The sequence below is a fragment of the Halichoerus grypus genome, unplaced genomic scaffold, assembly GCF_964656455.1.
Source record: "Halichoerus grypus unplaced genomic scaffold, mHalGry1.hap1.1 HAP1_SCAFFOLD_164, whole genome shotgun sequence".
NCBI lineage: Eukaryota > Metazoa > Chordata > Mammalia > Carnivora > Phocidae > Halichoerus > Halichoerus grypus.
Window position 1 is genome coordinate 1 of NW_027555091.1, and position 27,943 is coordinate 27,943.

General features: G+C 53.6%; 1 protein-coding gene across 2 annotated transcripts; it reads right to left on the reverse strand.

Annotated features, from left to right (window-relative positions):
* Positions 1 to 9,321: 9,321 nt before the first annotated feature.
* On the reverse strand, positions 9,322 to 27,896 carry LOC118534518 (ATP-binding cassette sub-family D member 1). Of its 2 annotated transcripts, none has more exons than XM_078065581.1 (10): positions 26,572 to 27,896; positions 23,714 to 23,894; positions 17,482 to 17,624; positions 17,224 to 17,392; positions 16,630 to 16,724; positions 13,559 to 13,704; positions 13,065 to 13,210; positions 10,950 to 11,034; positions 10,604 to 10,729; positions 9,322 to 10,493 (listed from the first exon to the last, which is right to left on the reverse strand). In XM_078065581.1, the coding sequence occupies exons 1-10, from the start codon at positions 27,469 to 27,471 to the stop codon at positions 10,283 to 10,285; spliced, it is 2,202 nt and encodes a 733-aa protein (XP_077921707.1). In that variant the 5' UTR covers positions 27,472 to 27,896; the 3' UTR covers positions 9,322 to 10,282. The 2 variants fall into 2 exon arrangements, with proteins under 2 accessions (XP_077921707.1, XP_077921706.1); XM_078065580.1 differs by having other exon boundaries at positions 10,950 to 11,103.
* Between the last annotated feature and the right edge of the window lie 47 nt (positions 27,897 to 27,943).

Below are 27,943 nucleotides of genomic sequence, written 5' to 3' on the forward strand. Positions count from 1 at the left end.
AGGCAGAGGCTTCACTGACTGAGCCACCCAGGAGCCCCTCTGTTCCTTTTTCTACTTACACAATCATCTCATCTGCCACTAATGACTATCGTGTTTCTTCTTTTCCAGTCCTTTTAGCTAGTGTCTTTTTTTTATTACGTTCAATTAGCCAACATATAATACATCATTAGTTTCTGATCTAGTGTTCAACGATTCATTAGTTGCTTATAACACCCAGTGCTCAGCACCACACGTGCCCTCCTTAATACCCATCACCTGGTTACCCCATCCCCCCACTCCCTGCCCTTCTGTAACCCTCAGTTTGTTTTCCGGAGTCCAGAGTCTCTCATGGTTTGTCTCCCTCTCTGATTTCTTCCCATTCAGTTTTCCCTCCCTTCCCCTGTGGTCCTCTGCGCTATTTCTTATGTTCCACATATGAGTGAAACCATATGATAATTGTCTTTCTCTGCTTGACTTACTTCACTTAGCATAATCCCCTCCAGTTCCATCCAGGTCGATGTGAATGGTGGGTATTCATCCTTTCTGATGGCTGAGTAATATTCCATTGTATATATGAACCACACCTTCTTTATCCATTCATCTGTTGAAGGGCATCTCGGCTCCTTCCACAGTTTGGCCATTGTGGACATTGCTGCTATAAACATTGGGGTGCATGTGCCCCTTCTTTTCACTATGTCTGTATCTTTGGGGTAAATGCCTAGTAGTGCAATTGCTGGGTCATAGGGTAGCTCTATTTTTAACATCTTGAGGAACCTCCACACTGTTTTCCAGAGTGGCTATACCAGCTTACATTCCCACCAACAGTGTGAGAGGGTTCCCCTTTCTCCACATCCTCGCCAACAACACTTGTTGTTTCCTGTCTTGTTCATTTTAGCCATTCTAACTGGTGTAAGGTGGTATCTCATTGTGGTTTTGATTTGTATTTCCCTGATGCCCAGTGATGTTGAACATTTTTTCATGTGTCTGTTAGCCATTTGTAGGTCTTTGGAGAAGTGTCTGTTCATGCCCATTTCTTGACTGGATTATTTGTTCTTTGGGTGTTGAGTTTGATAAGTTCTTTATAGATCTTGGATACTAGCCCTTTATCCATAATGTCATTTGCAAATATCTTCTCCTATTCTGTGGGTTGCCTCTTAGTTTTGTTGACTGTTTCCTTGGCTGTCCAGAAGCTTTTTATCTTGATGAAGTCCCAGAAGTTCATTTTCGCTTTTGTTTCCCTTGCCTTTAGAGATATGTCCTGAAAGAAGTTGCTGTGGCCAATGTCGAAGAGGTTACTGCCTATGTTCTTCTCTAGGATTTTGATGAATTCCTGTCTTACATTTAGGTCTTTCACCCATTTTGAGTTTATCTTTGTGTATAGTCACTCTCAACATGAATGGGCTGAGTGCTCCCATCAAAAGGCACAAGGTTTCAGATTAGATACAAAAGCAGGACCCATCCATATGCTATCTACAAGAGACTCATTTTGAACCTAAAGACACCTCTAGATTGAAAGTGAGGGGATGGAGAACCATTTATCATGCCAACGGACCTCAAAAGAAAGCTGGTGTAGCAATTCTCATTATCAGACAAATTAGATTTTAAACCAAAGACTGTAGTAAGAGATGTAGAGGGACATGGGAGTAGCCAACTACATAAACCAACTATTAACCAAAATAAAGAATCATATTGATAATAATACACTAATAGTAGGAAACTTCAACACTCCACTGTCAGCAATAGACAGATCATCTAAGCAGAAGATCAACAAAGAAACAAGAGCTTTGAAGGACACATTGGACCAGATGGACTTTGTAGATATATACAGAACATCCCATCCTACAACAACAGAATACTCATTCTTCTCGAGCGCACATGGAACGTTTTCCAGAATAGATCACATACTGGGTCACAAATCAGGTCTCAACCGATACCAAAAGATTGAGATTATTCCCTGCAGGTTTTCAGACCACAGTGCATTGAAACTGGAACTCAACCACAAGGAAAAATTTGGAAGGAATGCAAATACTTGGAGGTTAAAAAGCATCCTGCTGAAGAATGAATGGGTCATTCAACCAGGAAATTAAAAAGAAACTTAAACAGTTCATGCAAACCTATGAAAATGAAAACATATCGGTCCAGAACCTATGGGATACTGCAAAGGCTGTCCTTAGAGGGAAGTACATAGCCATCCAAGCCTCTCTCAAAAAATTAGAAAAATCCCAAATGCACAAGCTAACCTTACACCTAAAGGATCTGGAGAAAGAATAGCAAATAAAGCCTAAACCAAGCAGGAGAAAAGAAATAATAAAGATTAGAGCAGAGATAAATGAAATAGAGACTAGAAGAACAGTAGAACAGATCAACGAAACTAGAAGCTGGTTCTTTGAAAGAATTAATAAGATCGATAAACGTCTGGCCAGACTTATCAAAAAGAAAAGAGAAAGGACCCAAATTAACAAAATCATGAATGAAAGGGGAGAAATCACAGTCAATACCAAGGAAATAGAGACAATTATTAGAACTTATTACCAACAGCTATATGCCAACAAACTAGGCAATCTGGAAGAAATGGATGCGTTCCTGGACACTTATAAACTACCAAGACTGAAATAGGAAGAAATAGACAATCTGAACAGACCAATAGCCAGCAAGGAAATTGAAGCAGTAACCAAAAAACTCCCAAAAAACAAGAATCCAGGGCCAGATGGCTTCCCACGGGAATTCTACCAAACCCCTAAAGAAGAAATCATACCTATTCTGCTGAAGCTGTTTCAAAAAATAGAAATGGAAGGAAAACTTCCAAACTCATTCTATGAGGTCAGCATTACCCTGATCCCAAAACCAGACAAAGACCCCATCAAAAAGGAGAATTACAGGCCAATATTCCTGATGAACTTAGCTACAGTTTCTTTTTTTTCACTTTATTTTCCTGGATAGTACAAAACTGAATGAAAGCAAAGGGAGGGGCGCCTGGGTGGCTCAGTGGGTTAAGCGTCTGCTTTCAGCTCAGGTCATGATCCCAGGGGCCTGGGATCGAGCCCCCAGTCAGATCGAGCCCCCCCGTCGGATGGAGCCCCACGTTGTCATTGGGCTCCCTGTCAGCGGGGAGTCTGCTTCTTCCTCTCCCCCTGCCTCTCCCCCCACCTCGTGCACACTCTCTCAAATAAATAAATAATCTTTAAAAAAAAGGAAAAAAAAGCAAAGGGAATGTTCTCAATGTTTAACCGTTAAGTACAGTGTTGCGGGGGGGTGTTTGGTAGACACCTTTATGAGAGTAAGGAGATTCCCTGTCAGTCCCAGCTTGCTATGTGTGGAATTTTATCAAATGCTTTTTCCCAGAGCATTGAGATGGTGACAGGAGTTTCTTCCTCCCATCCATTAATATGGCAAATTACATTAATTGATTTTCTTTTTTTTTTTAAAAAGATTTTATTTATTTATTTGACAGAGAGAGAGACAGCGAGAGAGGGAACACAAGCAGGGGGAGTGGGAGAGGGAGAAGCAGGCTTCCAGCCCAGCAGGGAGCCTGATGTGGGACTCGATCCCAGGACCCTGGGACCATGACCTGAGCCGAAGGCAGACGCTTAACGACTGAGCCACCCAGGTGCCCCTGCTTTGCCCAGTTTTTAATTGGAGACTTTGATTTTTTTGTTGTTGAGTCGTAGGAGTTCTTTATGTATTCCGGATAGTAACCCCTTCTCAGATGTATGATTTGCAGATATTTTCTCCCGTTCCATGGGGGGCCTTGCACTCTGTTGACTGCACAGTCCTTGGATGCACTAAAGTTTCTCAGTTTGGTGTAGTTCCATTTGTCTACTCTTTGCTGTTTTTGCCTGCGCTTTTGGTGTCATTTCCAAAAAGTCATTGCCAAATCCAATGTCATGATGCTTTGCCCCCTATGTTTTCTTCTAGGAGTTTTACAGTTTTAGGTCTTATGTTTAGGCCTGTAAATGGTGTTGAGTTGCTTTTTGTATATGATGTAAGATAGCGGTCCAGTTTCATTCTTCTGCATGTGGCTGTCCAGTTTTCCCAGCACCATTTGTTGCAGCCACTGTCTTTTCCCCCATTGAATGGTCGTGACACCCTTGTCAAGGGTCATTTGATCATATACGTCAAGATTTATGCCTGGGCCTCTACTCTGTTCTACAGGCCTGTTTGTCTGTCTTCATGCCAGTACCACACTGTCTGCGTTCCTGTAGCTTTGCATCAGGTTTTGAAATCTGGAAGTGTGACTCCTCCAACTTTGTGCTTCCTTTTCAGAATTTTTTTGGCTATTTAGTGTCCCTTGAGATTCCATATGAATTTTTGGATGAGTTTTTCTATTTTGAGTTAATTTTTTTTTGAAGATTTTATTTATTTGTCAGAGAGAGAGAGAGAGAGATCACAAGCAGGGGGAGCGGCAGGCAGAAGGAGAAGCAGGCACCCCACTGAGCAGGGAGCCCGAAGTGGGGCTCGATCTCAGGACCCCGGGATCATGACCTGAGCTGAAGGCAGATGCTCAACAGACTGAGCCACCCAGGCGTCCTTTGAGTTAGTTTTTGATAAACAATATTTTCTTAGGAGCATGCCCATTTCATCACAGTTTACATTTATTAGCATAAAGTCTTTCGGTTTTATTCTATTATTACGAAATTTGGTAGGTCAAAAGTCAGATGAAACTGCTTAATAGTCAGCTATTTTGACCTATAAAAATGGCAGGTTCATTTTATTCAACCACATGCACACACAAGAGCACACAGCAGTTCTGCGAATTGTCTAGAGAATGATGATAAAGCACTACACCTGTGTCCCCGCCGTCAGCCGGATGACTGCACTCCAAAGCCTCTGGGGCCCCCGTGTCCCCTCCTCCCCCGCAACAGAGGCCACCACTACCCTTTCCTTGTTTTTCTTTATACTTTTCCCAAATATGCATTATCCCTAAACAACATTAGTTTTGCATCTTTTGAACTTTATATAAATAGAATCGTAACCGGGTGTATGTTTCTCTAACTTGTTGCTTTATTTATTTTTAATTTTTTTTAAAGATTTTTTATTTATTTATTTGACAGAGAGAGAGAGACAGTGAGAGAGGGGACACAAGCAGGGTGAGTGGGAGAGGGAGAAGCAGGCTTCTTTGAAGATGGCTTGTTTCTAGCTTTGGTGTATTGTAAACAATGCTGCTGTGAACGATTTGTACATGTGATCTGGTTTATTTGTAAAAGACCTTCTCTAGGATGTGCCCAGGAGTGACACTCTTAGGTCATAAACACGTACATCTTCGACTCTATTAGATAATGCCAAATTCTCTTCCAAAGTGGTTATATCAGTTTCCAGAACACCGCCCCCCTCCCCCGCAGTGTATGGATTCCTGCTACTCCATGTCACTGCCAATACTCGGGATTGTCAGACTCTTTCATTTCTGCCAATCAGTGGGAATAAAAGGATATTTCACCGTGACCTTGATTTGCATTTCCACAGACCTTCTTTTTTTTAAAGATTTCTTTATTACATGTAGAGAGAGACAGAGAGGAAGGGCAGAGGGAGAGGGAGCCGCTTAAGCAGACCGTGCACTGAGCGTGGAGCCTGATGGGGGGCTCGATCCCAGGACCCTGAGATCACAACCTGAGCCGGAACCAAGAGTCGGATGCTTAACCGACTGCGCCACTCGGGCTGTGGAAATGCAGGGTCTTCGGCAAGAGGTGGGGCAAAGATGTGAACATTTAGAAGCTTCTGTGTGTGTGTGTGTGTGTGTGTGTGTGTGTGTGTGTGTGTGTGTGTGATCTAGCAGCTTCTTATATAGATTTTCAATCAATCCTCCTGTCTGCCCCCTACCACCAGACATACATATTTTCTTCTGCGGTATCTGGTGCTTCCAGCCCCTGCCCCTGGCTGCCTCTTCCACCTGTTTTCCAGCTTCTAAAACATTCTCGGTAGGCACTCACTCCTCTCCTTTTCTGTGGTGAACTTACTCCTTTCTGCACTTGTCATCCCCTTACTGTCATTTTCATGGTGTTTTTAGAAGCAAGTACTACACAGCTGTTGTTATCTGTCGCTTTATCCCTCTTTTCCTTCCTAGGATTGTTTAGTTATACATTCTCTCCTTTCATTCTCACCAGAGACTGGTTTATTTTGCTAATTTCAGAGAACAAACTTTTGGCTTTATTGATCTTTCTTTTTTCCATTTCATTAATTTCTGCTGTCTTTGTGATTTCCTTTTTTCTACTTTCTCTGGGTTTATTCTGCTGTGGTTTTTCTAGCTTCCTGAGTTGGTGCTCATCTTATTCTTTTTAAGGCTATACATTTCCTCCTAAGCACTGCTTGAGCAACATCCTATATGGTTTTTTTTTAAAGATTTTATTTATTCGAGGGGCGCCTGGGTGGCTCAGTCGTTGGGCATCTGCCTTTGGCTCAGGTCATGATCCCAGGGTTCTGGGATCGAGCCCCGCATCGGGCTCCCTGCTCGGCGGGAAGCCTGCTTCTCCCTCTCCCTCTCCCCCTGCTTGTGTTCCCTCTCTCACTGTGTCTCTCTCTGTCAAATAAATAAAATCTTTAAAAAAAAATAAAGATTTTATTTATTTGAGACAGAGAGAGAGAAGAGTGAGAGGGGGCGAGCACGAGTGGGGGGGGCAGAGGGAGAGGGAGAAGCAGACTCCCTGCCGAGCAGGGAGCCCGACAAGAGGCTCGATCCCCGGACCCTGGGATCATGACCTGAGCAGAAGGCAGATGCTTCACTGACCAAGCCACCCAGGCGCCCCTATTCATTTTCATATGTAGTGTTTTCTTTGTTGTTCAGCTCTGTTGTTAGATTTTCATTATAATTCTTCTTGCACCGGTCAGTTATTTGGAAGTGTATTTTAAAATTTATTGTACATTAAAATTTCCAAACATATGAGAGGACTTAATTTTAGTTTTATCATTTTTTTAAAAATATGATTATCTTTTTCCTTGGACAAGAGTCAAGGAGAATAATTTTCTTTTTATTTTTTTTTAGATTATTTATTTATTTATTTGACAGAGAGAGAAAGAGAGAGCGCACACAAGCAGGCGAGCGTCAGACAGAGGGAGAAGCAGAGAGTCCAACGCAGGGCTCCAACCCGGGACCCCGGGATCACGACCTAAGCCGAAGGCAGATGCTCAACCGACTGAGCCACCCAGGCGCCTCTAGTTTTATCATTGACTTAGGATTTTATTCTATCACAGTTTGAGAACGTGATTTGTACAATATCAATTCTTTTAGTATTTGTTGAGATTTGTTTTGTGGCCAAGGACATGGTGAGTTTTATTAATCAAGCTTGTTCAATTTTTCTTGTAGTCTTACAAGCTTTGTCTTCTTGAGCTACCATGTGCAGTGAGACGCAGTGTAATTTATTGTGGCAAGTGTACTAATTAATTTTTCTTTTTACGGCTACTTTTTCATTTGATATACATTTGAGGTTCTACCATTAGGCAGGTGCACACATGTTAATGGTTAATGCTTTCAAATGAATTATTTATTTAATCATTATGCAGTGACCTCTTTTATTCCTAATAATGATTTGTGCCCTGAGGTCTACTTTGTCCGATGTTAATTTCTCTCCACTAACTTCCTTGTGGACAGTATTTGCCGGCTATGTCTTTCCATCTGTATCAATTACGGTTTGGTGGAAGACCACAGAAACATTCTAACTATGTAACTTAAAAAGAAAAAGGATTTATTATCAGGTAGGGACAACTTCAACAATCTTGGGAAGAAAAGGAGGAACAGCTCCTAGCCCCCTCTGAATTCGCCACCTCTCCTGGGATCAAGAAAATAAATCCTAACCCCCAAATTCAAGTAAAATGTAGGCTATTTCCCATCCCCCAGATGAAACGCCAGGCACCTCTTCTCCAGGTTGTCTCCTTGTATCTTCAACCACCACCTGTCCCTCCTCCAGCTAAGAGTGCCATTGCCCACCTGGCCACCTAAGCCAGAGCCCAAGGGTCACCTTGACTACCCCTCTCCACTACCCCAAGTCTGACCCCCCCCGACTTTCTTCTAGTCTCTCTCTAATACGCCCGGGATTTCAAGCCTCAGCACATCTTGCCTGGGCTGCTTTAAATGGTCACTCACTCATCTACGCCTCTATCACCTATCATCTCTCTCTCTGTATCATCTCTCTATTATCTATCAATCATGTATCATCTAGCTTTCATCAATCAATCACTCAATACCTGTCATCTATTATCTATAGATCTATTTTTTGAGGTGACATTTATTACAGCCACAGTGTTGTGTAACCCTCACCTCTACAGTTCCAGAACATTGCCCCAAAAGGAAACCCAGCCCCTGGCAACAACTCATCTGCTTTGTGTCTCTATAGATTTGCCTATTCTGGATGTTTCCTACCAATGAAATCACACGGTATGTGGTCTTCCATGTCTGGCTTCTTTCACTCAGTGTCACGTTCTTATAGTTCATCCACACTGTAGCAGGGGTCAGAACTGCACTCCTTTTTTTAGCCGAATAGCATTCCATTGCATAGAGAGACCACATTTGGTTTATCCATTCATGTTGATGGACTTCTGGGTTGTTTTCACTTTTTGATTATCACCAACAGCCCTGCTACGAACATTCACACCTAAGTTTTTGATTGAACACCTATTTTCAGTTCTCTTGGGTTTAAGACTAGGAGTGAAGTGCTGGGTCCGTGCTTAGCTTTCCACAATGGCTGCTCCATTCTCCTTCCCACCAGCAGTGGACAAGGACCGAGCTGTGCGCTCTTGCCTCCCTCCAAGCAAAGCCTCCATATCGCCCACCGTGGGCATAACTGCATCTTGTCTCCATCCTGCCAAACACCCTTTGGTGGCTTTTCGTTGCCTCCGAAGTCAGTCCAGGCTCCGTGGCATGGCCCCAGCACCTCCCTTCCTCTGCCTTCCGCACCACACTGACGTCCTGCGCCTTGCTCCTGATTCACCTCTGGGCTGTCCCTCTTCCTAGAAGGGAATTCCCTTCCAGCATTCCCTCTTCCTAGAAGGTCCAGAACTACATCTTCCCCGCTCCCCTCTGCCCCACAGGGTCGGGACTCCTCCTCTGTGCCCGCCGCCCAGCCCACTTTGCAGCTCGCTGCTTTTCCCCCAGTGTCTCTCCGGACGCTCCTCATGCGGGGACTGGGCAGCAGCCCCCTCCTCTCCACCCCAGCACTGGGCCCAGGATCGGTCCAGAGTCCTAGTTGCCAATATTTTTGTGAGACGTTGCTAAATCTATCTCCCCACCGGAGAATATGCTGAGCCGTCTTTGGGTGGGGGCAGGGGTTGAGGTTACTCCTTCCACCCCAGGCGACCTGATGCCCCTCCGGCACTCCTCCCCAGCCCTGCCAGACAAAGAGGCCAGGAGGCAGGACGGCACTTTCTGCGGGAGGCTTTTACTGAGGGATTGAGGGATGCTCCCCGGCCAGGTGGCTGAGGGTCTGGAAAGGCACATGCGGTGGCTGTGGTGGGGTCTCCCTCTTGGGTGGGGCCTGGCTTTGCAGATACAGCTGCCCTGGCTGACCCCTCTTTGGCACTGAGCTGGGCGCACAGGTGCCCTCATGCCCGGCAGCCCCAGCACCCGGTTCCCCCTTCAGTGGCCTGTACCCCCCCCCCCCACGGAGGTGGCTGGCAGTGTAGGCTGGTGGGGCGACAGGCCGCCGGGGGCTGGCTCAAGGGCCAGGCCACCTGTGGGAGGACCGCGGCCCCGGCCACCTCCGCTGCTGGCTGGGTGCTCGTGTTGGCAATCGAGATGGCTCCAAACAGGAATCCAATAAATTAGCTCGTAGAAGGAAGGGAGGCTAGGGGCAGGGGCTACATTCTTACCATCGCTCGCTAGTGCTGTGCGATCCTTCCTCCCGTGGCAGGGAGAAGGGGCGCACGTGAGGGGCCCCGTCTGGCTGTGGGTTCTGTCTGGCTGTTTCTATGGCAGGAAGGGTGTCCTGTGGGGTGGGAGCCTCAGTGGGCCATTTGGGCAGTAGCTACGGATGGCCCGTGGGGTCTCCAAGGGACTGAAGAGGAGGGAATAAGGGGGACTGCAGCGTCAGGAGAGCAGGCCCCCCGCCCCATGCAAGGCTCCGCACAGACTGGCTGGTGGTGTGAGCTGGGGGCTCCCCTCCACCCTTCCCCCCTCCTGGAAGAGAAGAAAGTCCCATCTGCCCCGCCCAGGGAAGGGGGCCCAGGGACAGGCACGTGGTTTTGCTGGCAGTCCCCTAGGCAGGGCAGGCCTGCGGCCAGGAGGCCTGGGAGGGAAAGGCATGCAGGACAGGCCTGCGGCAGGGCCAGGTGAAGGGGTGGGTGGGCAGCTGCTGTGGTTTCCTTCATGTGGTCCCAGGGCTCAGGGGGGAGCAGCACCCTGGAGGACCCCAGAGCCTTGGCCCAGGATCTGGCAGAGCTCCTGGAGGCGCCGCTGCATCTTGGGGATGCCCGCTAGCTGCTGCTCAAGCCGCTGCTTCTCCTCGGTCAGGCTCAGGCGAGCGGCGGGGTCTAGCTTCTCGAACTTCCAGCCACCCTCCCCATCAAACTGCAGCAAGTGCGTGTGGTACTTCCTAGGCCGGGAGAGGAGCGGAGGCCGTTGAGCAGGAGACACTTGCCTGGCCTCCCCCTCCCCAGCTGCCAAGCAGGTGGGGTGCTCCGGGCAAGGAGGGGGGGCACCTACCACAGGGAGGGCCGGTGGGTGATGGAAAGCAGGGCGATGCCAGCGTCCTTGGCCGCCTGGAAGATCTTGCCTTCCACGTCGATGCTCACGGCGCTGGTGCACTCATCCAGGAGGGCGTACTTGGGCCTGGGGCGGGGGGGGGGGGGGCAAATGCGCTAGGCTGTGGACCCTCCTTCACAGAAGCCTTGGCCTGTCCCCTCCCCCCCCACCCTGTGGGAACCCTGACCTGCGTACTGATTCTGCTTCTTGTGGCTACGCTGGCTGGGCCCAGGCCGGGGTGAGGCCTCTTAATGGCCACAGGGCCCCTGGCTGTCCCACTCAGCCCCCTGGGGACCACCCAGCTCACCTGTGGTAGAACATCCGGGCCATGCCGATTCTCTGCTTCTCACCCCCCGACAGCACATCCTTCCAGTCACACACGGCCTCCCAACCTAGGCAAGGGACAAGGGGCTTCCCTGTGCAGGGCCCAGACCCAAGGGCGGTGGGAGGGGCCGAAGGGACTGGTGAGAGTGGGAGACGGGGGCATATGTGACTTTGGAGAAGGCTGGCCCCTGGCTCCACGCACCCTGGATGCTTATCTATCTGGAGGTGATACTTTAAGAGTCAAAAAAGACTTGTGAGCAGAATTGTGTCCCCTCCAAAAAAATGATATGTGGGCATCCTGAGCCCGAGGACCTCAGAACGTGACCTTATTTGGAGACACGGGCTTTACAGAGGGGACAGTTACCACGAGGTCACGAGGGTGGGCCCCAATCCAGCAGGACTGCGTCCTCATGTAAAGGGGAGAACTGGAGACAGACACGCACAGAGGGAGGACTGCCGCGCACACGCCGAGGACGCGGGCCTGGACCGGCTGCTGCCCTCCCGGAAGGGACCGACCCTGCCCACTGCCGGCTCTTGCACTTGCGGCCCCCAGGACGGGGACACGAGCCGCCCCGGCACCGTGCCGCGGCAGCCCCGGCAGAGGCCCGCAGGACCTAAGAGATGCTAACGAACAGCCCGCCGGTGCTTCCGTCCCTGGGCAGCAGGTGGCCGGGCAGAGCCCCAGGGACGGCTGCTGCGGTCTCTCCAGAGGGCTTCCCACCCGCAGGGGTCACTGCCTCAGCAAGTCCGAGCAGAAACGAATCCTTACGTCCCACCTCCGCTCCGTCTTCCCACGGGACTAGGAGTTTTGTCAAGGCGTAGGGCCACCCACAAAAAAGACTCTACTCCGTAGCTTGCCTTGAGGTGAGGTGTGACCATGGAACTGAATTCCGGCCAATGGGGTGTAAGTGTGTTACACATGTGTCAGCTTTGGGAACTTTCTTTAAAAGACAGATGACAGGTACCCTTGGTTCTTCCCCCCCTTTCCCCTTTCTCTATCCCATGGCCTGGGATGTGATGTGATAGCCGGAGCAGCCATCTTGGATCATGCGATGACTTTGGGAATGGAGGGCCCACAGAGCTGAGTGACCTGAGGGGCCTTCACAGAGCTGGGCTGCCTCCGTCAACTGTGGCCTGCTTTCCTCGGGACTTTTATGTCACAGTAAGATAAACTTGTGAATGATGTAAGCCACTGTTGTGGGGAGGGGCTTCTGTTACTCCCAGCTGAACTCAATGCTAATAGGTTGTGATGGTAGGCCCCAGGGGCCCAGGGCACTCCTGGAAGACAGGAGGAGGGGTGCACTCCCGGGCACAGGGTGGCTGGTCAAGCTCCCCCCAAGTGATGGAGGCAGGAAGTTAAACCTGCTTTTCAGATTTCACTAAGAAAATTGAGTCCAGCCCCACCTTGGTTTCCCCCCACCCTGCAGCTGGGCTGCCCTCCCCTCCTCCCCCTCTCTGGGCACAGCAGGCATTTGCAGACAAACCTGGTAAGCCCCTGACCAATGCCTTCTCTTGCTACCAGCCTGTCCCTCCAGTCCTGCAGGCTCCTTTCCAGGGGATGGCACCTCCCAGGCTCAAGCCAGAAACCCAAGCGTCCCCTCTGGCTCTGTCCTGCCTCCCATGCTAGAGGCTCGCTGCACACACACCCTGGGCTCACCTTCTCTCCAGCTGCCCTGCTCGTGCCCAGGGTCTGTCCTCTTGCTAAAATGTGACACCGACGTGTCACTTCCCTGCCTAAGGCCTTCCAAAGGCTTCCTTCACTGTCAGGGAAAGCCCGGGCTCTCCCCGCCTGGCCCACAGGGCCCTCCCTGCCACTGAGCCCCAGAGCCTGGAGAGGGTGTCCAGGGCCAAAATGAGCGCCCCCTGCTGGACACCTCCTGCTGTGCCTGGCCTCCCTGGCCTAGGGAGCTCAGGGCTGCCCTGATGGGTGGGGCTTTCTTGGGCACCGAGCACTTTGGACTTCTGGATGTCAGGGTCATCTTCACCCCTCGGGGGCCAAGAGGGAGGCAGGGGCGAGGGTGACAGCAGATTCCCCAGCTGAATCTTGGGACAAGGGCAACCAATCTAGGGCTCCCTCCCTGGCCATGTCCTCCCCTACCTCCTTCCCGCTGCAGGATGTGGTTCAGGTGCACGATGTCCAGAATGGCTTCCAGGTGCCGCTCCGAATAGCCTTTCCTTCGCATGTCGTCCACGGAGTCTGGGTAGATCACCTGGTCCCGCAAGGAGCCCACGGACATGTAGGGCCTGCCGGAATGCCGCACGTCAGCAAGGGCGGGCCTGGCCCTACCTCCCTGCTGAAGCCCTGCGCCTGAGCAGGCTCTGTCATGGGCCCTGGCCGCCGCGGGCAGGGCCAACTCGAAGCCCGCAGACCCCCCCCACCAGCCGCCCTGCGCACGTGCGCCAACACAGCCCCACACCGTACACCGCATGTGCGCACACGCATCACACGGCCACGGCCACGGCCACGGCCACGGCCGGACGGCAGGGGGAGGCCCCGTCGCCCCTCGGACGCTGTGCTCTCCTGATGCCCCAAGCCCTGCCATCTCCGGGGTGGGAAGGGGTAGGGGCCAGGCTCCGTCCCCGCCCCCTCACCTCTGAGGAATGTAGAACATGCGCTGCGGCGGGGGCTTGTAGAGCACGCCACCGTACGTGGGCCAGAGACCGCCAAGGATCCGGAAGAGAGAACTCTTGCCGCAACCGTTGGGGCCGGTGATGAGCAGGTGCATGCCCTCTTCCACCTGTGGAGGCAGCGCTGGTACCCGGCAGAGGGGGCCTGCATGGACCTCCCTCCTCCCAACTGTGGCCCACGCTCGGGTCCACACCCAGGCCGGGAGGTGGGCCACTCTCAGTCTCTTGGTAAGGGACAGCGGGGCCTGAAGGATGACGTCTGGCATCCAGAGCCCCAACCAAACACCTGTTTTGGGTCCTGGCCTGGCCCCTAAGCCCCTGACATGCACCAGAGAGCATGGGGCCAGCATGAGGAAGGCCCCAGAAGGCCAATGTCACCCTCTCTCCCCTGCCGTCCCACGTCACTAGGACTCCCAGTGTCTTTGCTTCCCCAGCAGAGTTGCTCTCCCTTGAGGAACGGTCCCGGGAAAGGTGCCTTCTTTCGAGTTCTAGGTGGACAGTACAAACCCCCAACTCTGTCTGTTCCTAATGCCTGGCCAGTCCTCCTGCTCTCGTGGGCCTCTCTGTCCCCACAGGTACCAGGGTGCTGGCAGATGCCTCTGTGACCCCTGGGCTCAGCGTCAAGGGCCTCAGGCTCCCCAGTTAGCCGATTACATGGTGCCCGCTGGTCTTATGGAAATGCCTGCTGTAAGAAAAAGGCCAGCTGAGCTTGGGGGGGGAGTGTGCAAGAAGGGGGGGGTCAGACGGCAGGGCACCCGGGGCGCAGCCCCCTCCCCCATCGCCATGGTGAGTTCCGCTCTCGCAGGGTGTGACTTAACAGCGCCAATACCGTGCAGTCCCCACGATCGGAGGGAGGCGCTGTTACGGATTGAGCGGGGCCCCCAAGACCTCAGAATGTGACCTTATTCGGAAAAAGAGACTTTGCAAATGTAATTAGTTAAATTTAGATGAGGTCCGGGGCGCCTGGGTGGCTCAGTCGTTGGGTGTCTGCCTTCGGCTCGGGTCATGATCCCAGGGTCCTGGGACCGAGCCCCGCATCGGGCTCCCTGCTCCGCGGGAGGCCTGCTTCCCCCTCAGCCTGCCCCTCCCCCTGCTTGTGCTCTCTCTCTCTCAAATAAATAAATCAAAATCTTTAAAAAAAAAGATTCTATTTAAAAAAAAAATTTAGATGAGGTGTTCCTGGAGTGGGTGGGCCCCTAATCCAACGTGACTGGTGTCCTTATCAAAAGGAGTCATTTGGACACAGAGACATGCACACAGGGAGAAGGCCATGTGAGGAGGAGGGCAGAGATTGACGTGAGGCTTCCGCAAGCCCAGGAACACCACTGATGGCCAGTAAAGCACCCAAACTCGGAGGGGGCCTGAAGCAGACTCTCCCGCAGCACCCCAGTTTGGCCTTCTGGCCTCCAAAACGGGGAGAGAAGCCACTCCTGCTGTTTGAGCCCCTCACCGTGTGGTCCTGTTACACTGTAAACGCCCTCGCGGGGGGGGGATGGGCCTCCCTCTTCCACGATCGATGTACAGGGGCCAGCGTGTCAGGCCTGGCTCTCCCCCCGTCAGCCAGCCTCCCTGGTCCCCTTCCCTGCGCCTCGCCCTCTTCCGCCAACCTTCTTGCCCCACCGCCTGGCCGATCATGACTGGGAACTGCTCCCCTGCCTTCCCCCACATCTCCCAGCCCCAGAGCCTGGCTTCCGCCTCGCCTCCCACCCCAGCTCTTCTGTCCCAGTCACCCCCCCTCACCCGGCCTTGCTCCCTCACCAGCTGCGCCCCGGCGAGCCAGGGCCCCTGGTCTTTGCCTACTTGGCTGCCACTGGGCCTGCAGGGAAATCGTTCGCCTTGGATGAACCAGCCATTGGTGGCTCCCTGCCACACCCCAAGAGTGGCCGCGGCCAGGGGCGATGGGGATCACAGCACTGTCCCACGTTGCCTGGGTAACGAAATGTGCCCGGCCTCCAGCTGGCTCTCAGGACCCCTCTCAGCGGACCGAGGAAAGGAGCCTCCACTTGCACCACGAGGCACTGACCCTCCACTTGCCTCTTCCCAGTAACTCCCTGCCCAGCCGTGGCTCCGAGGGACCCAGCTCTGCAGCCAGGCGCACAAGGCCCCAAGGCCCCCCAGCTCCATGCTCCTGCCACTTCACTACCTTTCCTCTGCCTGCCTGCTGGGGGACACCTTCTTCCTCATGCTGCCCATCCACCCTGAGGCTCCTGGGTGAAGCTTCCGGTGACCTCTACTCACCTCAGGGACGGGACCACCCTTCCTGTGGCCCCCATAGGATCCTGGGCAGCTAACTGGGGACCTTTGCAATGTTTAGGGGACCCAGCATAGGGCTTCCTGAGGGCAGTGCCCCTCCAGCTTACCTCTGGTTCCCAGTGCCCAGCCCAGGGATGAATGAATGACTCCCTCTCGCTTCTTACACTGACCCTGCCACCACAGGTCTCTCCTTCATTCCATCATTGCCTGACCCTGTCCAAAGCTCTGGCTAGGGACACAGGTGACTGGTGGGGGGTGGCCACCAGGGCTTCCCTCCCACAGACAGCCTCTGTAGTGGCTGAGAGCCCTCCCAGTGGGCCAGGCTGTTCCTAGTACACACCTACACTGGGGGCTTCTTGAAGCAGATGGGTGGGACCCTAAGCCCAGGTCACTGGAGGAATCTATTCCACCATAGTTGGAGTTGAACCTGAGTCCCCAAGTCCTGGGCTTCTCAGGGATGGGGGTGGGAGGTGGCAACGATGGGGCCAGGGCCAGGAGCCCTTGGGTGACCCTTCGCTACTCTTGGTAATCGCTAGTCATTTTATGACTGCACTGTGACAGAACCAACAATCAGAGACATGTTGGCGTTTCACCTGGACCTTAGCCCACCTGCCAAGTGGATCTGGGGAATGACAACGTATGCAGGCCCAGTAGGCCAGACACCAAAGGTTGGGGCTTGCAGATGCAGAAGGCCAAGCCCAGGGTCCTGTAGCTCAGCCCAGCTCAGCCAACACTCCTGGGTCACGCAACCCACCCCGAACCCAGTCCCACACTTGACCTACCCTGATATTGAGGCTGGCCACCACCACCTCTCCCGTGGGCGTGATGATGGGGATGTTCTCACAGATAATTCCCTGTTCCACATCTACCACTTGGCCTGGAGAGAGAATGCAATGAGGGAATACAGGGAGCAGCAACACCCCCTCTGCCTTCTGGTGGATCCCACGTGCCCGCCCCCCCGCCCCCCCCGCAATAGCACGCCAGTGTGTGGTCTGGGGCCCCTTGGGAATATGGTGGGTCTTCCGTGAGCCCATCCCCAAACAGTGTCTGGTGCTGTGCTCTGGGCAGGGGAGGGGCAATGTCGATTCTCTGGCTTCTGGAACCCGAGGCATGGAGTCCACCCTTACGCTGTAAAACCCTCCGACACTGGCCCCTGCTGTGGTCTTGAACTTTCTCTTGCTGCCCACATGGGAGAGTGATCCCCTCTACTCAGGGACTGCATCTCCTTCTTTTGCAAAGAGAAATAAGAGAAATCTTGGCCAGAGCCCTGGGAAGGCACCGGCGAGTGAGGGGCTCGGCTGGCAGCTACTGCTCTGGGAAAGAAGGTTGCAGACCCTGCCTTCTGGGGGGGGTGTCTGGCGGGAGGGTGCCCTTACCTCGGATCTGCAGGGGCCCCTCTACACGGACACCAGACCTGGCCACAGCCCCGGGCCCTGCCTGAGGGTCCTCCGGCTCCCCGGGCCTCTTGAAATGGCAGTGCTGGACATCTTCAAATACCTGGAACATCTCGTGTACTCGGGCTGTGTAGCCGGCCAGCTCTGTCACCTGTGGGGAGGGTGACCCTGGCTCAGACGCTACCAGCTGGGGGAGGGGTGGAGGCATGGCGGGGGGGGCGGTGCTGGGCTGGGGGGTACCTCCTTGTAGGATGACATGATCCGCTCGATGGCATCCGCAGCAGCTGTGAGGAGGTTGCGGGCAATGGTGAAGGCCTCTGTGCGCTCGCTCACGAGCTCCTCCTCCTTCATCTCCAAAGCTGCCTTCTTCACTGCCTCCAAGTCTATGGAACGCAGTGGAAAGGAGGGGACCGTGGAAAATCAAAATGGACTCACTAGGGGAAAGACGAATCTCTGCGGCAGATGGTGCTGGGACTAGCGGGTGTCCACTTGCAAAAGAATGACCCCTACCTCACACCACCTGCAAAAACTAACTCATGTAAGAGCTAAGACTATAAAACTCTTGGAAGAAAGCAGCTGTAAGTCTTTGTGAGCTCGGATTATGTATGGCTCCTTAAATATGATGCCAAAAGCACAAGCAACAGAAGAAAACCAGATAAATGAGCTTCATCAAAATTAAAACTTTTCGGGCATCCAAAGGAACCATCCAAAAAGCGAAAAGGCAACCTACAGACTGGGAGAAAACATCTGCAAATCACATATCCGATAAGGGTTTCGTATCCAGAATATGTAAAAAAACTTTTCCCATTCAACAACAAAGAAAACCCAATGAAACCATGGGCAAAGGATCTGAATAGACAATTCTACTGTATTTCCTAGATCTCCAAATGGCCAATAAGCACATGAAAAGACGCTCAACATTATTAGTCATCAGAGAAACATAAATCAAAAGCACAATGAGCTACTACTTCACACCCACTAGGATGGCTGGTGGGGCTGTAAAATGGCGCAGCCCATGTGGAAACCGGTCGGCCAGTTCTGAAAAAGTTCAACAAAGAGTTACCATAGGCCCCAGCAATTCCACTCCTGGGGATGCATCCACGAGAAACAAAAAATACACGTTCACATGAAAACTTGTACACAGGTGATCACAGCAGCACTATTCGTAATCATCAAAAGGTGCAAACGACCCAAATGTCCATCAATGGACACATGGATAAAGACACTGTGATACGTGTATATAATGCAATATTATTTGGCCGTAAAAGGCAGTGAAGTGCCGATTCACCCTACAGTGTGGATGAACCTTGAAAACGTGATGCTGAGTGAGAGAAGGCCGACACCAAAGGCCACAGATTGTGTGATTCCATTCATGTGAAATGTCCACGAGAGGCCAACAATCCATAGCAACAGAAAGATGAGTGGGTGTTGGGGGCTGGGGAGTGCTGGGGAGGGAGTGACTGCTAATGAGTCTAGGGTTTCTTTCTGGGGTGATGACGATGTTTTGGACTTAGTGGTGATGGTTGCACAATTTCATCAATATATTAAGAACCACTTAATTAGGGGTGCCTGGGTGGCTCAGTCATTAAGCGTCTGCCTTCGGTTCAGGTCATGATCCCAGGGTCCTGGGATCGAGCCCCGCATCGGGCTCCCTGCTCAGCCTGAAGCCTGCTTCTCCCTCTCCTACTCTCCCTGCTTGTGTTCCCTCTCTCGCTGTGTCTCTCTCTCTCAAATAAATAAATAAAATCTGTTTTTTAAAAAAAAAGAACCACTTAATTACACACTTTAAAAGGCCGAATTGTATGGTATGTTAATTACATCTCAATAATCTGGATAAGAAAATGAGCCATTAGGCATTTGGCTTTCTTTTTGGGCAGAACCAGCTCCTTTCCCCTAAACTGTCCTCCCTCTGTCTTATACTAATGACGGCAGCCCCTCTTGGGGCGCACCTGCACCTCATCATCCAACGCCCAGAGCTGTTGTACCCCCGAGTCTTTCCAACACAAATGTCCCTTTTGGACCTCCACTGTTACCCCCGTTTCTCCCTCAGCTCACCCATGACGGCAGCCCCTCTCGGGGCGCACCTGCACCTCATCATCTAACGCCCAGAGCTGTTGTACCCCCGAGTCTTTCCAACACAAATGTCCCTTTTGGACCTCCACTGTTACCCCCATTTCTCCCTCAGCTCACCCCTCGACACCGTATTCTGGGGCCTCTCTGAGAACGGTCATCCTTGATGCCTCTCTTTCTCCCTGGGAGCCTGTTTCTGTCTCGACTTGCTTTTCTGTTTCAGTCTAGACCGTGTGGCTGCTTACTTCAATCATCTTCTGTCAGTGGTTTTGACTCCCTTGACCCTTAGAGCTCCCAGGAAGGCAGGGCTTTCACACAAGGAATGTGCTGGAAATGGTGATGGGGAGCAAGGGGGCAGCTGACTCTGAGGGTCCTGAGATGTGGGAGAGTGAGCAGTGCCCACTGGAGTATCCAGGGGAAGCTGAGGCTCCTGGGGCCAAAGTGGTAGGAAGGAAAGTCCTGTGAAGGGCCCAAGGACTCTACCCAGGGGCATATGTCAATTCAAGGTGGAAGCCTCAGGGACATGATGGCAGGGGTGGGGTGGCAAGGGGCAGGAAGCCAGCTCAGGGTAGATGGCCTCCCGGGCAGTACCGGGTGGAAAAGGCATGGGATGGATGGCCTGACTGCCTTGCATTGCCTTTTCTTGGGCCTGAACCAGGAATCCAGGGAATAGGACGGGGTGGGGAGGGGGTTAATCCTGACAGTCTATGGTCCTGGGCCTGCCTTCCCACTGTGCCCCCCATTGACATAGCCTCCAACATGCAGGGGGGACATAAGCTGTCCTCCCCAGATGTCCTAAAAGCCAGAGAGGGACTACACACTAAGGGAAAGGGTTTGAAGTTGCTGGGGGTATCCTGGCAACAGCTGGTACCTCCCTGGAGACAGAACTGACTGCCCTCTGTAGGTTCCCTCAGAGGCTAAGGCAGCTAAGACCAGGGCCCAGGGGCAGGATGCCAGGCAAGCTGTTCAGGGCAAGGCCATTCTCCCTCTGGGCCCTCCAGCCTTGCAGCTCCAGCAGTCTAGAAGGGCAAAGGTATCGAAATTTTCCCCCATTGATAAGTGTCTGCCTCTTCCTATAGGTCCCCAGGGCTTTCAGCCTCCTCAAAGCACCCAGAGCCCTCACTAGTCCCTGGGTACTAGGGACACAGCAAGGACAAAACAGACAAAAATCCCTGCCTCCATGGAGCACGCACAGCCTAAAGTGGCAGAGTGACAATAAACGAAATAGAGAAGTAGAGCAGACAGGGTGTGTGGCGTTGGAAGAGCAGCGCGGCGGGGAAGGGGAAGAGGATGGTGGGGGCGGTGGTCTCGGCAGAGGAAAGAGGGTTCCTGGAAGAGCTAGTGGCGCTTGCAAGGGCCCGGGGGCAGAGGCACTGCTTCCGGGGAATAGCGAGGAGGCCAGCAAGACAGAAGAGTGAGTGTTTCACATTTTCACAGGTAACTAACTATAAAGGGCCATGAGGCCAGGGACAAGAGCTCATCTTCTTTGAATTGCCCACAAAGTCTGGTGTAGCCGAGTCTCCAGAAAGTCCTAGGCTTTCACAGGAGGGAGAGGCCTTGGGGACTAGATGGGCCCCAAGGCCAGCTATAGAGGAAAGGAGCTGCAGGCGCTTCCTCACAAAGACCACAGGTCGGTTTCCTCGTGGGTGGATTCCCACGTTCCAGGCCAGGGGTGCTGACTGGGTCTGGCACCTGGGCCTAAATCAAGGCCACCCTTTATGTAAGGCCTTTGCGGGGGAAAGTAATAATCCCCCTCCAATTAGATCCTTCCCCTTGGGGGTTACCCAGAGAAGGACAGTTGAGGGTACAGAAGCCCCAAAGTAGAGACACAAATAGAGAGAGAATCAGAGACTTTGGCTCTGAAACAAGTCAGGCTCTCTCTCTTTACATGCAATTGAAAACCCTCTTACTGGGCACCTGGGTGGCTCAGTCGGTTGAGCGTCTGCCTTGGGCTCAGGTCATGATCCCAGGGTCCTGGGATCGAGCCCCACATTGGGCTCCTTGCTCAGTGGGGAGCCTGTTTCTCCCTCTCCCTGCTGCTCCCCCGCTTGTGTGTGCGTGCTCTCTCTCTCAAAAAAATAAATAAAATCTTAAAAAAAAACCAAAAACCCTTGTACTACCAAATTGCATAAAATATAACACCTTTAATTTTTTTAATTTTTAAAATATATTTTATTTTTTTAAGTAAGCTTTATACCCAACATTGGGGCTCCAACTCACGACCTGGAGATCAAGAGTCGCACACTCCACCAACTGAACCAGCTGGGTGCTTCAAAGTATAACACCTTTTCAAGCAGAGCTGTGCTCCAAGGAAAGCAAGGGAAATTTCCAGGAACACAAAGAGAAGCCAGCAACCAGGATGGGAGAACACAGAGAGGTTTCTCTTGTGCAGCTGGGGCTCTAGGTGCACTAAAGAAAAGGTCTCTTCTAAGAATCTGTAATTATGTGTCCGGAGTTCAAATTAATACCGTCTCCAAGTTCAGGAAGCCCTCTTCTCCAAGCTGAGAAGCTAAGGTAAAATGGCCTCCAAGTGATTAATTGCCTGGGCAGGCATGCGTGGCCCAAGCACAAGCAAATACACACCGTGCTGGGGAATGACCCCTCGGGTTAGGCCACTCAGGGTTCCCACGGAAGTCTGGTTGCAAAACCCACAGGGAAACAATCCACCATGAGTGAAGAGCAGCAGATGGAAGATAAAGCTGGCCTAGATCCCCAAGAATTCTGATAATCGAATCGTTGGATAGAGACCATGGAGCATAAAAAGGAGCAGTCCAAAAGATGAGAAAAGCAGACACTTACGAAAACAGTTTAAAATTCCTATTTGAAAAGAAAAATGTCTGTTTTCACATTTTTGTGTGAAAAAGAAGCAAATAGAACTTATAGAAATAAGTCACTGAAATTGAAAAAAAAAATTCAAGGGGTGCCTGGGTGGCTCAGTCGTTAAGCGTCTGCCTTCGGCTCAGGTCATGATCCCAGGGTCCTGGGATCGAGCCCCGCATCGGGCTTCCTGCTCAGCAGGAAGCCTGCTTCTCCCTCTGCCACTCCCCTGCTTGTGTTCCCTCTCTTGCTGTGTCTCTCTCTGTCAAATAAATAAATAAAATCTTAAAAAAAAAAAGAAAAAAATTCAAATCAGATGCTGCTGAAGAGAAAACGGATGGACCAGTGAGCATAAAAGATCTGCAGAGAGTGCCCCTAATTCAGCACGGTGCTAGGTGGGAGACAGCCAAGTGGTGAAGAGTTGTAAAGGAGAGAATGAGAAGAAAAGAGTAAAAGGACAAGACCAAGGCAATATTTGAAAAGATAATAGCTGAGAAATTTCCAGAATGATGGAAAAATCTGAATATATGAAGGCCATACAACAAATCTGAAGCAGGACAAACAGACACCTACAGGTAAACACTTCATAGGGAAACTGCAGGATGCCAGAGAAGAAAGCCTGGAAGTAACCAGAGAGACAATGCAGGCTGCCAGGGGCACTGAAGCTGATAACAGATTGTCCAACAGAGACAATGGGATATTGTCAAGGGGCTGGAAGAAAGTAACTGTCCACCTTGACTCCCACACCCAACTAAACTTTAGTCTGGGAAAAGAGTAAAATAAAGATGTTTCACACAACAAGATAATCTCAAAGTTCCCATGATGAAAGCCTTGCAGAAAGAACTTCTAGAAGTTATCTATCTGGAAGAAGGCAACTGGGCTGTGGAAAAGGACCGGTGAGCAAAGAAATCGGTAACCAGAGGGGTGAATTTAAACCCACACTGACCCAATAAAGCAATAGCCAGGCATCAAAACAACAGGAAAGCAAACTTGACGCTGAGCTCCATCAAACATCAGCGTGACTGGGCCCTGAATTAGAATGTTCTAAAGGACAAAATGGGAATCCTGATGACCCACTAGCTCAAGTGACAAGCAAGGTAGGCTTTCTTGTCTCCCTTCACCCCCACCCCAGGCCTTAGGGCCAAGGTCTATACCCGCTGCAACCTACTAGAGTTGTTTTAGGCACAGGAAAGCCAAGGCCCAGGCGATGAAGGAGCTGAAGCTACTTCCCTATCCTCCCACTCGCGGGTCGCAGTGAGCCAAGGACAGGACCAGGTGGGCAAGGGTGCGTGCGTCTGAGGAAGGGACATAAGGGCTTCCTGCTTCCCAGTCCCCAGCTCAGCTGAGTGGTACCGAGGAGTGTGAAATGCTGTCAAGGGAAGACACACGCCGAGCAGAGGGCAACCAGGAGCTCCAGGAGAGTGTGACTTTTGCTGAGCTCAGGATACCGGCTGGGCCTCATGACCCTAGCAGAAGGGGCAGGTAGGTCAGCCAAGCCCCGGGGCCTCCCAAGCCTAGCACTTAGTGATCCAGGAGGACAGGAGAGCGTCCCTGCCCCCGCCCCTTTGGCAGCCGTGGCTCTCACCTGACTCCGAATAGCCGGTGGCAGTGATTATGGGCACGGCCACCATGAGCAGGCCCGAGGCGCTCCACACATACTTCATGAGGAACTGCTCCAGCATGATGTACCACAGGCGCTCCAGCAGGATGAGGTTAATCTGCGAAGCCAGGTCCTGGTAGGAGTGCTGCAGCAGGGCTAACTCCACCTGCGGGGGGGGGGGTGTGTGTGACAAAGAGAGACCAAGAGGCCTCACGGTAACTACCACAGGGGCCACAAGAGTCTCCAAGCACCACGCATACATGCTATGAAATTTGATGGCCAGGACGAGGTCAAGGGCTGGGGGTTACGACTGGGCCATATTTACAGGGGCCAGTTTTCAAGCTTTGGGACCACCTGACGTCATAGTACCAGGGGACAGTCGTAACGAAGAAGGGACTCGTCACCCCCACCTTCTGAGGCCCATTCCCATCCCTTCTTTCCACTACCTCTCTAGTTGGGACACTTACCATGCCCCTCTCTTTGCCCCGCACCGCTTCGGGACATCTTTGGGCAATTGCTGGGGGCTGCTGGCCTGAACTAAGCAAAGGGCAGCACACGAAAGCAAAAGGCAGTACTTGGTTTTGAGGAACTCGGTTCCAGAGTCTCTACTTTGGCCCCGCCTCCCCAACCTGCCCAGGGTCCCCCCGGATGAGGACCCTACACTGCCTTCTCCCACAGAAACCTGGAGGGCAGGCTCCCAAGCCAGCCCTGCCCTTCCCTCCCCATGCCCGCACTGGCCACAGCACCTGCAACTTCAGGCTGCGGACACACAGGTGGCAGGAACTGGGTCATGGCAGGGTGGCCATTAGGTTGTGGGTTTCTTGGCTCGTTACGGGGGGGTGTGCTCCAGCCCTGCCTCCCACCCCCAGCTGAGCACAGCTGCCCAGCCTGGCACCATCTCCTTTGTCCAGTACTTTCACACCTGACTCTCCACTTGACTCTCATCCCATGCGACAGTATGTGTACTCTCATGTCCACTGTACTGGGGACGCCAAAGCCCAAGAGGCAAAGGGACCTGCCCAAGCTCACACCGCTTGGAGGTAGCAAGAGGTGTGCAATTTGGACTACCCTGGCAGAGCCATTAGGAGAGAACCAGATTCTCATAAATGACGCTTTGACCTACTAAGAAAGGTTTACCTTGCTCTCAAGCCAGCAAGAGTTTGTATGTATGTGTGTGCATGCACACGCGAATGAAATCTAAATCAGCCTCCTCCCTGAGATCTCAATGAGAACAGAACACTGTGACGTCTGCCCTCCAGCCAGCCAGCCACCTCTGCCCTAACCTGTCGAATGGAGCCTGGGTCAGTGTCCACAGGGACATCAGCTGGCGGAACTGGGGCGAGCCACACGCCTGCACAGTAAAGGCAATCAACCCCCCCCCCCCACGAGGACCCATCACCCCACACCACTTTCCAGCCCTTTAGCCGAGGTCAAAAGAGACAGGCTGCGGACATACACCAGGGCCCTCCTGCCCCCACCATCCTGGTCTGGCACATGGACCGCCTTTGCATTGAGTCCAGTCCTGGTTCCTGAAGTGAGCACGCCTCCTCTGAGCACCCTGGCAATCCAGGCTCGTGCTGGGAGCTGGCAGGAGTGCCCGCCGGGGCTGACAACGGAGCTGCGGGTAACGTGCCAAGCGCCTCACCCAAGGCGGTGGCCGCCTGCCAAGGCCCTGCAGTCCGGCATGTGGGAGAGGAGATGGGTTGTGGCTGCAGACCAGGCATTTTCTCCTAATCCGGAGCCCGGCCTACACCCGGGATGCCCCCTCTGCCGAGTTTAGGGACAAGCCTTTTTGTAAAAACATCACGGCCTCTGCCCACTGTGCAGCCAGTGAGGCAAGGTCCGGGGACAAGAGGCCACCTGACAAAGACAGGACACACAGGCCTTCGGGAGGCGGGCGCCACCGTGCCCCTCCCTTGAGAAGCCCTCGGAAAGCAGAGAGCAGGGCCCGAGGCAGCTGCAGCCCCAGGCAGGAGGAAGGGGAGGGGCTGAGGCGAGATAAAGGGAGCAGTGGCCCGGAGTAACCTTTCCCAGCACCAGGCTCCCGGCAGGCCTGGCCTGCTGGGGAGCTGCGCGCCTGCGACCCAGGCGGAAGGGCGGCCACGCGGGGGGTGGGGGGCAGGGTGGCTGCTGGGCGGGCAGGAAGTGCGTCCCGCCGCGCTGGCGGCCTGGGCCAGGCAGCCCTGGCCCGGGGCCTGGGGAGGCAGCCGAGCAGGTAGCCAGGCTGGCCCGCGGGCTCAGGTGGGGGAGGCTTTGACCCCGAGTACCTAGCGCTGCCCCCGCTGTGGCCGCGGCGCTGGGTGCTGCTCGTTAACCCCCGCTTGGGCTGAGTCATGCCCATAATGCCAGCCTGCCTGGCCCACCAGCTTGGCCAGATGCTGGCCTTCAAAGGGCCCGGGGCGGGGGGAGGGGGGGGGCACGAGGGGCCAGGCAGCAGGAGGCCGCGCGTCCCACTGTCCCTGCTCCCAGATGGCAGGAGCCTCCTCCTGGCTGGCTGTAGGAGTGGAGCAAGCACGGAGCTCCAGCGTCTGAAACCGCTAGGATCCACAACTCCAGGGCCAGGCCAACCACATGGAGGAGGAGAGGAAGCAGAAGTGGCCTGGAGCAAGCCGGCAGCCGGCCCAGGGCAGTCCCCACCCAGCCTTCCTGCTTCTCCCTTTCTGAGCCGAAGTCTGGGCTGCCCCAGGCCCTGCCATCCCCAGTCTTCGTCTTCTGTGACCTCCCCACACCTCCGGCATTAGCCCCAGCCAGACCTGGGCTTTCCACGCTGTCCATGGCTGCCCTGCCCCCTGGCCTCCCAGCCACAAGCTTTCTTCTGGGCCCAGTACCCCGACCTGCCCCACCTCGTGGCCCCCATAGAAGGCGATCTCCTCTGAGTTGGCCACCACTCGAGAGTGCATGTAGCGCAGCTCTCCCTTCCTCCGTGCCTCCTCTGCCACCAGCTCGCCAAACTTGGGGGAGAAGGCTCGCAGCACGTTGGCTGTGAGGAACACAACGAGGCCAGCAATGGCCGAGGGCCAGGCTGTGCCGGCCCCCCGGGAACGGGCTGCTCGAAGCAGGGTGTAGGCGGTCACAGCAACATCCAGGAGCGGCTTGGTGAGGTTGGAGTAGAGGTGGGCCACAGAGGCTGCAAAGGCCACCACGTCCTCCGTCAGGGACTGGTCAGGGTTGCGAAGCCGCCCGTCCATGTTGCTGACTCTGTAGTAGGTCTGCTGGGAGAAGTAAAGCCTGTAGGCGTGGGCCACTAGACGGCTGCGGAAAGACAGGGCCAGCTGGCCCTCTAGGTACCGGATGGCGCTGTTGATGAAGGTGGCGGGGAGAGCGATGAGGAGCCACTGCAGGAGCTGCCGGCCGAAGGCCTGTGGGTCCTTGCGCACGATGCAGCGGGCCAGCCGGCCGTCCAGGCGGGCCACGTACACCGACAGGAAAGTCCGGCTCACCAGGGACGCCGAGTGCAGTGCCAGCAGCCCCGTTTCCCGGCACAGAGTCCTGGGGAAGAGCAGCCGCAGGAGCCCCAAGAGCCGCTGCAAGAACACCCGGTTCACGCCGGCCTTGGCCGCCGTGGCCCCAGAGACCTCCTGCGTGGACTCCCCTGCTGGTACCTGAGGGCCCCTGGTTGCAGCCAGGTATTGCCGCACCAGAGGGTAGATTCTGTGGGCTCCATAGGCCGTGAGGGCCAGGACCAGAGCTGTGCGCTTCAGCGTGGTCACCCGCGAGGACCGGGAGGTGGAGAGTACCGGCATGTCACCTGGGTTGGATGCACAGGGCTGGGACTGGTGCCTGAGGCAGAAGTCGAGGCAGGTGGCTGGAAGGGTTGTTGCTCTGACCCCCGGCTCCTTGTCTAGGCAACTGGAAACCTTGCAGTGGTCCCTGAGACTGTCGCGTTAGGCCACCGGGGCGGTGCTGGGGCCCCTGGTGCGGTGGGCTCAGGGCCCTCCAGGGTAGCGGCCTCTTCAGGCAGCCAGGGTGGAGAAACTTGTCAGGCCCCTAGCCCCCGGGGTCAGAGCCTCGGGGGGGAGAGGGGATGTCAGCAGAGAGGGCGTCTCTTCCTCTCCACCTCCTCCTCCGCCTCCTCCTCCTCTCCTGGTGGCGCGCCTCCCCGGGGCACCAGGCGCGTCCGTCCGCTCCGCAGCCTGGCTGAAGCCGACAGTGACTCCACCACCCACCCCTCCCCAGGGGCAAGTCGGGGGGGGAAAGGGAGGAGGCGGAGGAGGG